We start from the raw sequence: 17,267 nt of genomic DNA, 5'->3' as shown, positions 1-17,267 counted from the left end.
CTAGAACCAGAAAATCTGAGCATATCACACCAGTCCTCAAGTCCTTACACTGGCTTCCAGTTACATTTAGGATTTACATTTATTTTAAAGTATTTTTACTCGTTTATAAGTCACTCAATGGCCTAGGACCTAAATGCATTGCTGATATGCTCACTGAATATAAACCTGACAGACCACTCAGATCATTAGGATTGAGTCAGTTAGAAATACCAAGGGTTCACACAAAACAAGGGGAGTCCGCTTTTAGCTATTATGCCGCCCACAGTTGGAACCAGCTTCCAGAAGAGATCAGATGTGCTAAAACATTAGCCACATTTAAATAAAGACTCAAAACTCATCGGTTTAGCTGTGCATTTGTTGAATGAGCACTGTGCTATGTCCGAACTGATTGCACTGTATTTTATGTATAAACATTTTCTCTTAACTGTTTTAAATTAATTTTAAATCAATTTCTATATAATTTTAAAATTCCTTGTTTTTATTTTTATTTTTAAATTCCCTGTGTTTATTGCTGTGATTATTATTTTTAATAACTATTTCACTTTATTTTATGTAAAACACTTTGAATTACCACTGTGTATGAAATATGCAATATAAATAAACTTGCCTTGCCTTAAAAGTTAAATACTTCCTCATATAGTTCGACGTCCAAAACTGTCACAACCACATGAGCGAGTGCGCAGATTAGAGCGAGAGAGAGAGAGAGAGAGAGAGAGAGAGAAAGAGCGAGAGATTGACACACTGGAGTAGCAAATCTGTTTCCTGTATTGCAACTTAGTTCCTTAAAGTTGTTTTACAGCGGCAGCCGGCAAAAGTTTGTCAAAAGTATCGGAAAATGCAAGCAATAAAGTGTGTGGTGGTCGGAGATGGGTGAGTGAAAAGTTTATTTTTTTTAAACTGATTTATTTATTAATATCTGTTTTTAATCGTTTATATTTAAAAGTTGTTTGTAAACATCATAATGGTTTATATTTCCTTGTATTTTAAAGTATTTATTCATTTGATATTTGAGTTGGTAACAAGTATAGCTACCGTTTTCATGGGCACTGCAAATCTTAAAATCTTAAAAGCGCTTAAAAGTCTGTTCTTTAGTTTTAATTTCCTCATTTGTCACGTGAGATACTTTGTATTTTAGTTTATATAGCCTCAGGGTAAGGTTGGTTGCTAAATCTTTACGGTCACGCCTGAATACACTTAATATATTTGAGATTTATATCTTTCTCTTTTGGTTGTAAGGGCATAAAATAAGCTATCTACAGGCTCCGTGATTTAACTTCTACTACAGTTGTGTTTGGCTAAGAGAGCTGTGCAGTAGCTACTGGGCTGACAGATTGGGGGTCACAGAGATATTTAAGGGCTTGACATTCACGGGCAAGTTAATACACTGAAGGATGAGCACCTTCTGGTTTTTGCCCTTCCTCTGAGAGTGTGCAGGAAGTTATGCCTCACATAATACATGCCAACTGATTTTCATCAAAAAAGGAAACAGCAGTCGCACATGGGTCACATTCTTATTAAGGTTTTATTCTATGAGTGACAAGATCGTGTTGAGAATGTTATGAAATCATGAAGCCTATACCAGTGTTTAAGACATAATTAAAATGATTCCAGGGAAGGATTTAGTTTTTGCCTTGTTAATAGTTTAATATAATTACCTTGGCTTTTTAAAACCTCTTTGTTTAAGGAAAGAAAACACACAAGTGTGTAATGTGTGCAAGTTTATAAACTTGTGTGGGTGACACTTGTTGCTGGATATAAATCCTAACTCGTGTATCCTTTTCCTTAAGTATTTGTTTTTACAGTGACATTAATAACATTAAAAATGATCATTTAGTATAATAGGAGTTTGTATGAACCCATTTCTAGGTCTGATGTTGATGATGGGCCTGTTGTGGTACGGAAGTCAAAAACATGTTTGGAAACATTGGCATAGGCAATTGGGCACTTCATCAGGGTGCAAACATTTGAGCTGTTACTAGTGAACCAAGCATTTTTTTTTCATGAATGATGCAACATAGCTGTGCAAGGAATACAACAATTATCTTTCATTGTGAGAGTGCAGCCATACAAAGTCAAGTTAAGCAGTCAAAATGTCTGTTCTAAGATGACTGACAATGACAGAGAAGCAGATTCTCCTTTATTCATTTAGACCTAAATATGTCAAGCCTGTGTATTGCTTTCTGTTAAGATTCATAACCATAAACACAGACAAATTTGTTAGGTGTTTCTAGAGCATATGCTGACCTGCAGACAGTGATGATTCAAGATGGAGGATGAAATGGCTCTGAAACATGTGAGTCTGAATCTGCTTTTCGAAAGGGGGAGGGAGAATTTGCATAGGAACATATATGAGGTGATCTGCTTTATATTACGCAGTGAGACAGAACTGGAGAATAAAAGGGATGCTGATGAACTACAGATCTGGAAGCAGAGCGGGATGCTGATGCGGCGATTATTAGGGACATAGGCTGACGGTTTAAAGTTTTGACATTGTAATTCATTAACATGACAAAATGCACTGTTTATGGATTTTGGCCACGTTAAGTGCATCATCTAACATGGCGAATGGCAGCAGGGGAGAGGTGCTTTCGCTTTGAGGATATCCTGTTTAAACCCTGTGCACAGTTCTCCATTTTGAAGCTGCTAACTTCCTCTTGCATTTGATGCTGTGACCCAGCTTCTTAAGTTCCTTATATTGCTCAAAGTTGAACAGGGTGAATATTCCTCCTTTTACACATTGACAGAGAAAAAAATGCCCCCCAAAAAATTATTATTCACTCATTAATTAATAAAAAAAATCTTAATATAGATATTTTATACAGTGATAGTTCAACGTGACCACAACCTATCCAGCTGCAACACGAACTTAAAAAAAAAAGCATAATTTAAAACCACAATAAATTAGTTCACATTAATTGTGCACTAGGTTTGCTGTCATTATGTTTAGCTATCACTGGAGAGCTAATGAAATAATGTTATTGAAGTCTATATTATATTTTAGATTTGATTTGAGATCTGCAGCAGAGATAACAACTGTAACTGTGAGCTGTTATTGTATGGAAAAGATTTATGTGAAGATTTTTTAATTATTTTGTGTGTTCTAATTCTTTACTAATCAACTACTCTTAAATATTAAAAGCTCTAGAACTCAAACTTGCTAAATGGTTATGTATATCAAGAATGGTCACACTTATACTTTTTGTTCCATTGACTTCCATTCATATGCATGCAAATGTGGCAATTGGAAATGCAACTGCTGCGTTCCAAATTGTGGTGAACGCTGATCTTTGAGTTTGAGTCACGTGAAGATGTGTGATTAATAGAAGATGGATGTGTCACGGTATGACCTCTTAGCTGAATAACCACTACCTAAACGTAAAAGCTGCAGGTTTGCAGTGTCGCCGTAAAGTGGAGTAGACGGTATTTATTTTATTTTTTTTACATTTTGTATTTAATATTGTGTTGAATGCATGTCTTTAAGAAGGATGTCATGGAGTGTGACATCATATCACACTTTTGCAGTGTCCAAAGAAATTCCAGTGTGTCTACAGAATCAGTCCTGTTATATAAACACTTCACAAGATTGTGCATCATGCACTTGGGTGTGTTTAGAACTTTACAACTAAAGGTACATCCTTTAACTCTTGCATGTGTCCACACAAACCCTGTAGTGCTTTGATCGATTCTTTTTTCCCTCCTTTTTTGTTTTGTTTTTAACCCTGACGCTATCACATGGTGAGTTCTCTGAATTGTCATGACTTCCAGGTGAACATTTTCTTCTGTTTCTGTCACATCTGACTATTATCTAAGTATCAGTTTCTGTATCAATTCTCTCTTGCTTTCTGCGGAAGCCAGCTCTGCTAAAACACGAGGCCCTGCCATTTTATACGATCAGCTCAAGATCTGTAACCCACAAGAACAAGACATTTACACACGCAAAGCTATCACATTGTTTTACATTTGTTGGAGTTACAGAAAATGCTCATGTTTAATCAAAGAGAGAGAAAGAGCATGAAGATGTTGAAGCAACTAAGGGCACATTTTCAAAGACACACTTCAAAAAGAAGCTCGCTGTCTCTCTTCCTGGCTGACACCGCCCAACTTTCTGTCATCCTGTCATGACTGAGCTTTCTCTTGCTCTTTTTCTCTCTGAATCTATCCGAGTCCCTGTATCTATCTTTATCTGATTCACAGCTTCAAAGAGCTTCAGAAAGCACCTCTTAACAGTTATCTCCCACTGTTTTCTAATTATGTTTTCAGCACACTGCCTCCAGTGTGTACTGAAATTTTTGTAGATGTATTCAAGTATGCTTAGTGATGAAGGCATATTTGATCTCACACACTCAGTTCTGTTAATATTACTTTATTTTGTTGCATCTTGTCAAAATGGAATTACAGAAATTTTATGTGGACTTTTTCTGTTTTTGCTGTTGAATTATGGCTTATGGCACAATACATCAGAGCCCAGCCCTACAGTCAAGTGCACACAAGTCTGGATAACTCAAACGACATGTGGTTATTAACATGTGTGTGTTTGTATGTGTTGTTTGAATGCGAATGCAAGAGCAAGAGAGAGAAATCAAGCAGTGAGTGTAATAAAGATAGCAAATAGTTCTGATGTGACTGAACGTGTGTAGCCTGAGGTCTGTGGTTTTGGCCTTACCCTTAAGTAGCTCCAGTGTTTCTTGATGTGAGGGAGATGTAGCCACAGGCTCCAGCATTCCTCACTCTCGCTGCCTGCATGCACCAACATGCGCTCCACTGGAATTTGTACGCTCTTCTTTCAGCCCATCTATGTATTTCCTGCTTCACCTGTTTTCATACTGAATGTCATCTTCTCTTTTTGAGTTTATGTAAGCATGCACAATTGTTTTGAGGTATTTTGTGTTGCTCCCCAGTCTGCTGTCACAGCACTGCATGTGGCGTCACTATCACTGAATCTGAGTGTTTTTTTTTTTTTTTTGACTTCTAGTTAAATGAAAGGATTTCTGAGTATATGCATTTTTTTTTTCCTAGAAGGAAATCTTCTGTTGTTGGTTATACAGTAAGACCTGTAAAAGGGGATGCACAAAAAAAAGAAAAATAAATAAAAGGAACATATTTCTACACAAAAGAATATTAAGTTAATTACAGTTGTGAAATACATAAGGGGCTGTTAGGGTTAGGGTTTTTATGCATTTTTTTTTTTTGTCTATTCAATGCATGTGCCTAAAAATGCAAACTTTTGAAAACAGGCTTCAAAGCACAAAACGATACTGTTAATATACCTGTGTAAACTATGAAAATGTGAATTTGTGAAAACTGTGACATCACCAACTTCTGGCCTGCCATGCATAATACAGCATTTTAAGTCTTTTTGGGGATCCATGTGAATAGAGATTGTTTAGACAATGTTGTCACCTGTCTGCAAAAAAAAAAAACACAAAGAAAAATCTTTTGCATTTTTAGTATATTGTTGTTGTGTACACGTCCACCCAGTTCTTGGAGGGCCACAGCCCTGCAGAGTTCAGCTTGAACCCTAATTCATGAGTTCTCCTGCCCATCCAGTCTTAATAGTTAATGATAAATGAACTTGGCTTGCTGTCGTCGACAGAGAGGAAGAATAACAGAAATAGAGGAGGAGATGGGGAGGTGGAGGGATGCCAGAAGTACTGTCACTGCAACAGTTTGTGAACATTGTTACTTAGGCTCGTAATGCTGGTTGACAGGACTGAATGATTAGGCTCATCCTTAACCTATGATTGGAACTTAATTTAAACGAACCTGAGCCAGCTCATAAAGTCCATCAGTTTTATTTGAAAACTACATGGTATGTGTGTTGGACCAGGGTTGGAACTGATCTGCCTGGCTGTGGCCCTCTAGGAAGTGAATTTTGCACCCCTGCACTACACAATTTTTGCCCTGATATTAATAGGCATTGCGATTAAAATCTCAAAATCGGAATGACATCGATGACCGTGCACATGAGTGAGGATTGCCGTGTTCGAATTATCAATGAGATGATCCGATACTTGCCCCGCCCTCGCCTTTTTCTGATTGGCCCAGTGTTTTGAAACTGACTCCCAGTGTTGGGCTAGTTACTAAAAATTTATATATTACTCATTACCAGTTACTCCTTTCAAAAGTAGTATTATTACTTTACTTATTACCTTCTGGCAACAATGATTAGTTACACTACTAGTTAGTTACATTACGTTTCTTTCACACCCCACATGAGTTGCATATCTTCCCCAAAATATTATTCTAAAATGTAACAATATATTTCTGCCTCATCATTTCACCACAATCCCCATTGGATCGCAGTCAGAAGTTATTACAAACACTCAGGTAGTACTGTTTAAGTAAAAGTGTTGTACTGTATTAATCTCATTAATTGTCATGTGTAGCTTCAAGTCAAATTGTAGCAATAATTTCTCTGTTTTACCTATATACAATTATATTCCATGATGTATTTTATCAAAAAAAATCATATTAGTTCATAAGAAAATGTTTCATTCTCTAAAAAGATTTGGGTGGGCAAGCCATGTAATGCCAGAGTAAAGTAATGCCACAACTTCCATAATGCCATAACTTTACACATCAATGTTCAGATCATCTTTTTTTCCTGACAAAATCCATAATGACAATAATTCCATCCGCTGAATGTAAGCTTTTTCATAAATGCCTGCTGCACTGGTGAATTCATGTGCCTGTCCAAGTTGTGAAAATTATGAAAATAAATCTAGGAATTATTGGATTGTTGGACTTTAAATCAGTAGGGGTTGAGACATTGAGAGTAACTAAGTAACTAGCTGTTTTATGGATGGTAAATGTAATATTATTACTGAAATCTTATTAGTAATTAGTTACACTACTAGTTACTGCAAAAAGCAATATTATTACTGTAACTAGTCACTAGTAACTGCCCAACACTGCTGAGAGCAGAGCTGGTGTCAAAAGCTGAAATTCTTCAACAACGCTGTGCTTATGAGCAAGACACTGAACAAGCGAATGCCGCACATATGTAAAGAACTTCCATCTAGCATGTTTATGTACAATTAAAAAGCCGTACAGTGGCATGCAAAAATATGTTGTTTGTTTTCCATCAGTCTGACGGATAACTAAATGTCTGTTTTCTTCTTTGTTTATTGCATTTTTCAGAGCTGTGGGAAAGACCTGTCTTCTCATCAGCTACACTACCAATGCTTTCCCCGGGGAGTACATTCCCACAGTGTGAGTACCACAACAATTTGAAATGTTTATATTTTTAGTTGAGAAATTTACTTGAAATATTGAGAGATTGTGTGGGTTGGGTGTTTTCACTCAGGTTTGATAACTACTCAGCAAATGTTATGGTGGATAGCAAACCAGTCAACCTGGGCCTATGGGATACAGCGGGACAGGAAGACTACGACAGACTGCGGCCACTGTCCTACCCTCAGACGGTACAATCAACCATAAACATTTAGTGGGACATGTCCCTTTAAAAATTGTCAATGTTTTTGACAGATGTTAAACTTTGCAGTTAGTAAATGTTTTAAATATGTTTCTAAAGAAGTCTCTTATGCTCACCAAGGCTGCATTTTCTTAATCAAAAATAAAGTGAAATAGTAACATTGTAAAGTATTAATACAATTTAAAATAACTGTTTTCTATTTTAATATAAATAGTATATTCCATATTAATATGAATATTTTAAAATGTCATTTATTCCTGTGATGGCAAAGCTGAATTTTAAGCACCGATTACTCCAGTCCTCAGTGTCACATCATCCTTCTGGAATCATTTCAATATGCCTATTTGGTGGTCAAGAAACATTTCTGGTTGTGCATTTTCAAGTTTGCTGCTTAATATTTTTATTGAAATGCATTTATTTGAAATATATATTTTTGTAGCATTATAAATTTCTTTACGGTCACATGTTATCTTACTGACTACAAACTTTTGAACAGTAACATTTATTAAGTTTAGTCGTGAAAATTAATGTCCTCTGATGGTATTTTGCAGGATGTGTTTCTCATCTGTTTCTCTCTGGTGAGCCCAGCATCGTTTGAAAACGTCAGAGCCAAGGTGAGTCCTTATGGGTGGTTTAGTATTGGTTTTACAGAATCTTACAGAATGCAAGCACGGTCACACCAGCATAAGCCTACAGACAAAATCCAGTAGCAATCAACAACATTCACATTCACAATAACCCGCTGCCATTCTATGCATGCTTACAACATTCCCATACAAATACCTTCATGCATGCCCTTAAACACTTGCTTTGCATTGGATGGGACACTAGATGCCACTGTACATTAATCCATGATGTATATGCTGACCTTAGTTACAAACGTTCATATTCATATTGAGATAAATTGGGCATGATGTCAACATCAGCCTTTATTTAAAAAAAAAAAGTTTCGGCCTTGTGAGAATTCAAACGTTCACAAATGAAGGCTGAGTTCCATCAGTGGTATTCAGCTGTTTTGAAAAGCAAAGTGGTTTGTGCTCAGGAATCATTTATCACACATAGCGTCATCTTTACCTGTATGTTTTCCAGCCAGCCAAAAGGTTCACTCAGTAGAGACTCTATTTATTAAGTTATTTATCTACCTCACACTCACATCCCCCCCCCCCCCCCCCTAAGGGAGCATAATAACAGTGCTAGCAGCTCGGCTGACCTTGACGTGTGCTCCATTAATGCAACTGTAGATGCCTGACAGATACACACCACTTAGTGTCCTGCAACAGTTAGCATGTTTAAGCTGCCTCTATTTCACCCTCACAGAGAGCATTTTCAAGAGTGATCCCAAAAGGGAAAATGACGGTTCTCTGCCGAGTGTGTAGTGAAAAATAATCCAATGTCCTAGGGGCAAAAAGAGTGCCGTACAGTCCTCAAGGGTTCAGGTGATGTAGATAGGTTCAGGAAGGCTGGTTAGGTCACCACTGACTCTGGAATGTGATTCTGGGATGATATCTTGCATTACTACGGTACTTACTCTTTGCTCCCTTAAGCCATTAGGATTCTAACAAAGGAATGTAGTGTATCCTGCTGAAACAGACAGCTTAGGCCAGCAGTCCTGGTTTAGCTAGTTAAGAAGCCTGGCATGCTATGAATCAGCATGTCTTTGGAAGAAGTGTAAAAAAAAAATAAAAAAAAAGTTTTTGAAGAGAAAATGTCCCTGACATTAAAATTAAAATACTTTGTGAAGGGCATGTTCTCTTTAGAAAGCTAATTTATTTATTTTTTTCCCAGAACATCCTGTTCTCTCTATTCAAATCAATAGGGTATAGTTGAGATAAACATAGACATCTTTCTCTGTCGGAAAAGATTATTGATTCCAGGATCTGTGTTTACATGAAAGTGCAGTTTGACTGGAGAAAATCAGTAATTATCTTAATATTAAAGGCATAGCTGAAAATTCTGGCATGATTTTCACACCGTATGACTTTCTTCTGTGGAACATAAAAGAGTATTTTTATTTTTTCACTAAAATGAAAGTCAGTGGGGTCCTGTGTTGTTTGGACCCGAACAGCCTTCAAAAAATGTATTTTTGTGTTTTGCAGGGAAAAAAGTTATTTAAAGGGTTCATATGATGCGATTTCAAGTTTTCCTTTCTCTGTGGAGTGTTGTGAAGTGACATACTGCCAAGTATGGTGACCCATACTCGGAATTCGTGCTCTGCATTTAACCCATCCAACGTGCACACACACAGCAGTGAACACACACCGTGAACACACCCGGAGCAGTGGGCAACCATTTATGCTGCGGCGCCCGGGGAGCAGTTGGGGGTTCGGTGCCTTGCTCAAGGGCACCTCAGTCGTGGTATTGAGGGTGGAGAGAGCGCTGGACATTCACTCCTCCCACCTACAATCCCTGCCGGCCCGAGACTCGAACCCGCAACATTTGGATTACAAGTCCAACTCTCTAACCATTAGGCCACAACTTCAAGTTGTTACAAGCTGATTGTGCATAGATAAGATCCCTGAAGTTGCAAAGACTAAAATCTCAAAACCAAAGAGATATTTTTTATCAAAGTTAAGACTCATCCACGCTCCCCTAAAACAGCTCATTTAAACACGCCCCCACGTCTACGTCACAATGTGTAAATATTTGCGTAATGCCGCCCAAATGTTCACGCAAAGAAAGAAGGCATGGTTTCAGTAACTGCAGTAGTGTTGATGCAGCCATGACGCTGTGTTTTTAGGCGAAAGCAAAAGCACTTTATTTGGCCTTCCGAAAGTAGATGCATTTAGGAATCATAAAGATTATTTACAACAGAACACCACATCCCCAAAGTTCGAATTTGTGCTACGCATTTTATGGATGACCGTTTTGTGAACCTAGGAGAGGAGGTAATTCTGACTTTGCTATGACAATCTGGCACTTCTGAATCAGCGACTGTAATTATGTTTTGTTATTAGTTTAAGTATTTGCTATTGACTGTTTAAATGCGGAGTTTTGCGCATCGTGTGTGAGAGAGGGAGAGACAGGGTCACATACATACAAGGTTCATCACTGTGTCTGTCACGCGACTCTGTTCCCCTCTCGGGCTTGAACTGATGGTAAAACTAAGGACATTATTAACTGTCTTTACATTTATTTTGAAAGATGAAGCTCGCGATTATAAGGGCTGTTACATTTCCGACGAGTGTTTGCGTTGTTCGGCCAATCACAATGCACTGTGCCAGTTGGCCAATCAGAGCACAGCAGACTGCACTTGTCGCAAGGAGGGACTTTGTAGAAAACGTTTTAGAGAGGCGGGGCATAGAGGACCTACAATAATAAACCGTATTTGAAAAATAATGTGTTTTTTGAACATTAAAGCATGTCAACATATTCTGTTACACCAAATACACAAAATAATGATCTTTAAAAAAGCATCATATGACCCCTTTAAATGCATGCATACTTTTAAAAAATATAAAACTTTACAATAAGATTCAATTTAACATTAGTTAATGCATTATATAAGCAATTTTGCGGCATTTTTCATTTATATTATAGGGCAGTCGTGGCCTAATGGATAGAGAGTCGGACTTGTAACCCAAAGATCGTGGGTTCGAGTCTCAGGTCCGGCAGGGATAATAGGTGGGGGGAGTGAATAACCAACACTCTCTCCACCCTCAATACCACAACTGAGGTGAGACCCTTGAGCAAGGCACCGAAACCCCAACTGCTCCCCGGGTGCCGCAGCATTGGCTGCCCACTGCTCCGGGTGTATGTTCACTACTGTGTATACACTTGGATGGGTTAAATGCAGAGCACAAATTCTGAGTATGGGTCACCATACATGGCCACACACCACTTCCCTTTCCCTTATTAATGTTAATTTGTAAATACATTATTGCTCATTGTTAAATTATGTTTGTTTATAATACATAATAGATTAACTAATATTAATTTATACAACTTAACTGTAAAAAATGTATTAGTATATTGAAACTTAAGAGTATTGTTTATGTAAGAGCATTGTTTATTGTTGTTCATTGCTTTTGCATAAACTAACATAGACTACAACAGTTTTAACAACCATTTTGCAAAGGATTACCTGTACAGAGTGATTGCAAAATGTTGTTTTGTGAATATTGGCTGAATTGAGCTTGGTAATATAAAGTTGCATTAGTGAGAGTGCAAGAACCTAACTGCAGCCGTGAATGTACAAAGAGAATTGACAAAAAACAAAAAGAGATTCATGTTGATAAAAGGAATCATGATGACACAAACAGAAAGATAGCTTTGTAATACTGTACCGTCCTAGATTTCATTTCATTAATAAAGATGAAATGAACAAGCAAAGAGAACGAGAGATTCTTTTCTGCTGAGTTGTTGTTGTTATTATGGCAGACCTTATCAAGGCCTCCACAGCATGTTTAATGTGCCTGAGATGGAACGGAAAGCAAATTGTTTGTGATATCAATAATTCCAGAACCACTCATGGCTTAATCCGGTCCAATTTACATTGCTTAAAACCAGCGCTTGCATAAACAAGTACGCAAACAGCCCTTAGAATTCTTATTAAGTTCAAACAATGGCAATCTCATCTTGCCAGTTCCTTAATGTTTTTTGCTTTCACTCCCAATCAAAGACCTTCAGAAGCTTCTTCCACTCTTTGCTTTTTCTACCCTCCCGGTCGTTCCCTTTATTATTTCTACAGTATATTCCTGAGAAGTAACCATGGTAACACTGGCCATATGCAAATGTAGTCTTGATAGATGCGAGGTTGAGGAGACAAATTAAAATCTATTTAAAGTGGGGAGGAAAGCACATACATGCACTGGGGGTTGTAAGACGTCACATGGCCTGTGCTTACGCATCCATTCGGTAGCAATCACCTGCTATGGAGATGTTAAGTGCGAAGAGATCATTTCTAATTACTGGGCTGATAGTACCTGAAAATGGGGTGTTGCAATAATGCTGTGCTTTGACTAGATTAGAAAGCAAGGCCTGAGGAAGCCTAGTAGCGACCCACCCGCCCGCCAATCATAAATGCCACTGCGGATGCGCTGATTTATAACGAAGGCCACTGTTTTGTGTTTCTAAACCCTTTTGAAATCTCTTATTAATAAGCTTGAAAAGAAAAAACAAAGACACCTTTAAGTTGCATGTAAACGCCTTAATAGATGGGCCTCTGTAGATCAAATGCAGGACTGAAAAGGAAATTGATGTAGGCTAGTGCCAGATTTAGACCCTGAGTCAAAGTATTAAGGATATTATTGCCGCATCCATTCTCATTTACACTCCTTTTAATTCTTCTCACCCCAGTCTCTGAATACACAGATCCTATCCCAGTGTTCCTCTTTCCCCAATCAGCCTCATTATTTAATTGTCAACACGACACTCCAAACACAACGCACATCACAATATGTTTGTTTACTGCTTTCTTTTAAGTTATATTGTATGCAGTTTAGCTCACAGTGCAGTGTCTGTGTTTTGTTTGTCTGCATCTGTAGGGCTACGGTATAAGTGTAGTGCCAAATTGCTCTTCAGAGATCAAAACATCATTGACAGTTTTAACTTGTAAATGGATGTCCGTGTTGTTGTTTTAGACTGTGTTTGCAGATATAAATCTTGTGCGTCTGTTGGGATGGCAAGGCCCTGTAGGCTTACTATAGCAATGCTCTTGTGCCCATTGCCCACTCAAGGTCTGCTCAACGTGACAGCATGGGTTGCTTTGTGCAAGAAAACAATGGTGTTTGTGATCGTCAGATTAAAGACAACATTCAGAGGCCAGGCCTTGAGAAACGTAGCAGTACTTGTGGTGCATAAGTTTTCATAAAGCTTTTTCATCTGCTCTGCAGTGACTAAGTTAGAAACAGTTTTTGCTGCATTTTTCACATAGTCTGCACACTTTCTGAGATACCAATGACATTGCTTTTGTGCTGAGCATTAACCAATGATTCAGTCCGTGCTTTTCTGAGAAAAATCTTTTTCAATAAAAAGGCCTTGGCACATTTAAAAATGACAGGCGTAAAGTGGAACAAACTGAACATGTCCATTAGCGTGTATTGTAGCGTGCATTTGAAATGAATGACAGACTTGCTTAGAGATTGGTTGTGGAAAGAAGCAAGCAGTAACAGCTCAACTGCATGAAGAGAACAGCATTGTAGCCTGTGTATTTGACAACAGACAGGCAAAAAAATACCTCAGAGTCTAAAGATGGACTGTTAAACAGATGTGAATTAACTGTTTTGATCTGCTCCTCTGCTCCCTCTAGTGGTACCCAGAAGTGAGGCACCACTGCCCTTCCACTCCAATTATTCTGGTCGGCACCAAGCTCGATTTGAGAGATGAGAAGGAGACCATCGAGAAGCTGAAGGAGAAAAAACTGGCACCAATCACTTACCCACAGGGTCTTGCATTGGCCAAAGAAATAGGTAAGGCAGCAGCTTTGGATTTGTCGTTTTTACATCACTGGATGACAGTTTGGCATCAAGATTTTTAATGAAAATTTGTCAGAAATTATTACTTTCATTCAGCAAGGATGCATTAAATTGATCAAAAGTGACAGTAAACATTTGTAACGTTATAAAATATTTTTATTTCAAATAAATGCTGTCCTTTTGAACTTTCTATTCATCATTTGCAATAAGAAATATTTCTTGAGCACCAAATCAGCATATTAAAATGATTTGCTGAAGGACGATGTGACACTGAAGACTGGAGTAATGATGCTGAAAATAGTTTTTTTGTGTGTGTAAAAATATACAACACTTTAGTATAGAGGGATTAGTTCTCACTATTAACTAGTTGCTTATTATCATGCCTATCACTAGCATATTGGCTGTTTATTAGTACTTAAAAAGCACAAATTCTGCATGACCATGTTCCACATCCCTTATCCTACCCAATACCTAAACTTAACACATACCTTACTAAATATTAGTGAGCAGTAATTAGGAGTTTACTGAGGCAAAAGTCGTAGTTAATGGTTTGTTAATAGTGAGAACTGGACCTTTAAAATAAAGTGTGACCAAATATATTAAAACAGATAACAGTTATTTCAATTTGCAATTATATTTAACAGTATTGCTGTTTTTACTGTATTTTTGATCAAATAAATACAGCCTTTGTTAGCATAAGAGACTTTGAGAAACATTCAACAATTCTTACTAACCTTTAACAGTTGAACAGTTCTCTGTTTGAATTATAAGGTATCAACAACAAAAAAATGTATTTGTTTTCCACTTTTTGAACTCCAGACTGCCAAAAGTTATATTGAAAATCTGCTCAGAAACAAAGAGAGAAAAAATAAGGCTTAAGATACAAGACAAATGCAAACACTGTTTATTGTCTGGTTCTTTGTAACATATAATTACCACATAATCTCTAAATACACAAAATTACAAAGCGCTACATATCAGGCTACAGATTTAGATGCTAAATGCAATTTGTTCTCAGCGTGATTTGATCTAGCATTTGGGAGAACACATGGGCTAGTCCTCCTACACGCTCAGATATGACAGATTTGTGCACACCTAATACACCCAGACATCTGGTGCTAAATATCCCACTCAAGAGTGGATCAGAGATGCTTCAGTATGCATACAAACTATGCTTGTAATATAGAGAGAAAAGTAGTGTTGTTAACAAACCTGTTCTGTGTGTGTGTGTGTGTGCGAACAGATGCAGTAAAATACCTGGAGTGCTCTGCTCTCACTCAGAGAGGTCTGAAGACAGTCTTTGATGAGGCCATTCGTGCTGTGCTCTGCCCACAGCCCACCAAGGTCAAGAAGAAGGGCTGTGTGCTGCTCTAAGGATGCACGGTACATTTTGTGTGTGTGTGTGTGTGTGTGTGTGTGACAGAAGTCAGAGAGGGAGAAGTGCATGCATAAAATTTCAGATGCTATCTCAATTATAGCGAACAGCTTTTGTAGTTGAGACTTACAAACACGCTTCCAGGTGGAAATTAAAGACAGTAATTCTGATTCATGTCAAAGGCTATTTTTTAAAAAGAGGATGTGAGGAAATGCAAAAAGTAGAATATCCACTGACCTTTTGTTCTTTCTGCCTCCAGATTCGTCACTGTAAAACAGGTACCAGAGAAATCCACCGGTTTTCTCCCACAAACCAACAAGGGACGCATTTACATTACGAAAGTCTTTCTTCAAGAATATAATTCTTGAATTTGTCTCATGATGACAATGAAATAATATTGTTGTTTAGAAAATATTTAATCATATTTTAACTGATGTATTGTTTTATATTGTGACTGGTTGTGTTGGAGTGTTTTTGTTGGGTACGCAGTCGTTCTCAAGACACAATAATAGAGATGATCATCATTTCTAGACCGAAAAAAGCACAAGTACTTGTTACACAGAGTTGAACTTGGAGGATTTTCTTTTTTTACCTATGAATCACATCCACATAATACTTATGTAGTTATTTTAGGCAACAATTGCAAAAATAAACTCTACAACTCTGTTTCCAGACAGTTGTGCTTTTTTTCCTCCATCCACTTGAAGTCATTTTTGCCACACTGAAAAATGTTGTAGAAACAATTTTCACTAATTTTCACCATTGTCAGAAATTGTCAGTAAATCTCACTGTTAAGAACAGTAACACATGGAATTAAAGGTAACACTTTAAAGCAAAAAGACTGACAGTATGTTTTTGTAAAACATACTCCAGTAATCTTAAAAAATATTTTTTTTACATTGCGCTTGTCTACAGAATTATAACACTCATAACACGTATATTGTGAACACAGTGCTTCCAGTGAATGTATGTTATAACACTTTGACAAAGCCCTTTGATTCAAGTCCTCTAAGGTGCCAATTATAGTTCCTGATATGATACATATCAGCATGTTTTCCCCACTGAGAGGAGAACTACGAGTTTAATAGCTTCTCATTGCTTCCTGAATTGCTGAAATTGTAACAGCAGAAATGTGAGCTTTTATTATGATGGCAATCTCTCACCTTACCTGCCCCTCCTCTACTATTAGCTATGTGGACTTTGTGAGGAAACAACATGCCAGACATTGACTTCAATGGGACTGTCGTGAGCTCACATCAAAGTGTTGCCATTTACGGCAAGTCTTGATGTGGCACCCACGTCATCTCGTAGGTTTAGCAGTAAAACAGTGTCAGGCCTGTTTTACACCACAGAGTTTAGGTGCTGAGCCTATTTTTGCTATGTGTGGCATGCTAAACTCGACACAAAATATACAGAGCATGCAAAATAAAACTATTTAACAACATGGTATTTTGCTATAGGCATTTTATGAAGAAACAAAATAATAGAGTGAATGGTAAATCTACTGTCTGAAAAAAAGGAACACCTTTCAAGCTTGATAAAAGTTCTTATGAAAGCCTGTTTCTGCTTCAGCGTAAAAAGCAGATGCATGCCACTTTATATCTCAGATTGTGACTTTATTCATCATTTCAATGCAGAAGTAAGCTATTACCAAGACTTCTGGTTCATTAGTCACTAAAGGTAAATAAATAGAAAAATAACAAAGTGTAGTAAATGGCAAACTATTCACGCTATAAACCACCAGTGTCTTTATGATTACAAAAATAAATTCAAATAATATGGTAACAATTACTAGTTTGCAACTTCAAACAAACAAGAATAACAGAATCTTTGTACCAGTTAAAAATGCCCATGCTTCCTCTTATATAAAAATAAGATACATTGTTTCCCATAGTTTTTTCTTTGTTTCGCAACATTTTTTATTCGATGTGACTTTATAATCGACAATTATGACTATTATGTCATTGCCACTTTTTCTGGCAATAAAAGCATTTCCGCAGTTGTGCCTATATTGTGCCCAATTTTTTTCTCACAGTAACTTCGG

At 37.3% G+C, this 17,267-nt stretch overlaps 1 protein-coding gene across 1 annotated transcript; it reads left to right on the top strand.

Annotated features, from left to right (window-relative positions):
* The first annotated feature begins 634 nt into the window (after positions 1–634).
* LOC306867777 (ras-related C3 botulinum toxin substrate 2) lies at positions 635–15,895 on the top strand. Its single transcript, XM_079413645.1, has 7 exons — positions 635–870; positions 7,141–7,212; positions 7,307–7,424; positions 7,987–8,049; positions 13,683–13,842; positions 15,092–15,231; positions 15,483–15,895. The coding sequence occupies exons 1-6, from the start codon at positions 836–838 to the stop codon at positions 15,220–15,222; spliced, it is 579 nt and encodes a 192-aa protein (XP_079269771.1). The 5' UTR covers positions 635–835; the 3' UTR covers positions 15,223–15,231; positions 15,483–15,895.
* Positions 15,896–17,267: the final 1,372 nt, after the last annotated feature.

The sequence above is a fragment of the Barbus barbus genome (genome assembly GCF_936440315.1).
Source record: "Barbus barbus genome assembly, chromosome: 4".
In the NCBI taxonomy this organism is placed as follows: Eukaryota; Metazoa; Chordata; class Actinopteri; order Cypriniformes; family Cyprinidae; genus Barbus; species Barbus barbus.
Note: the sequence above shows the minus strand (reverse complement) of the source record. Positions and strands in the feature narration are given on the sequence as shown.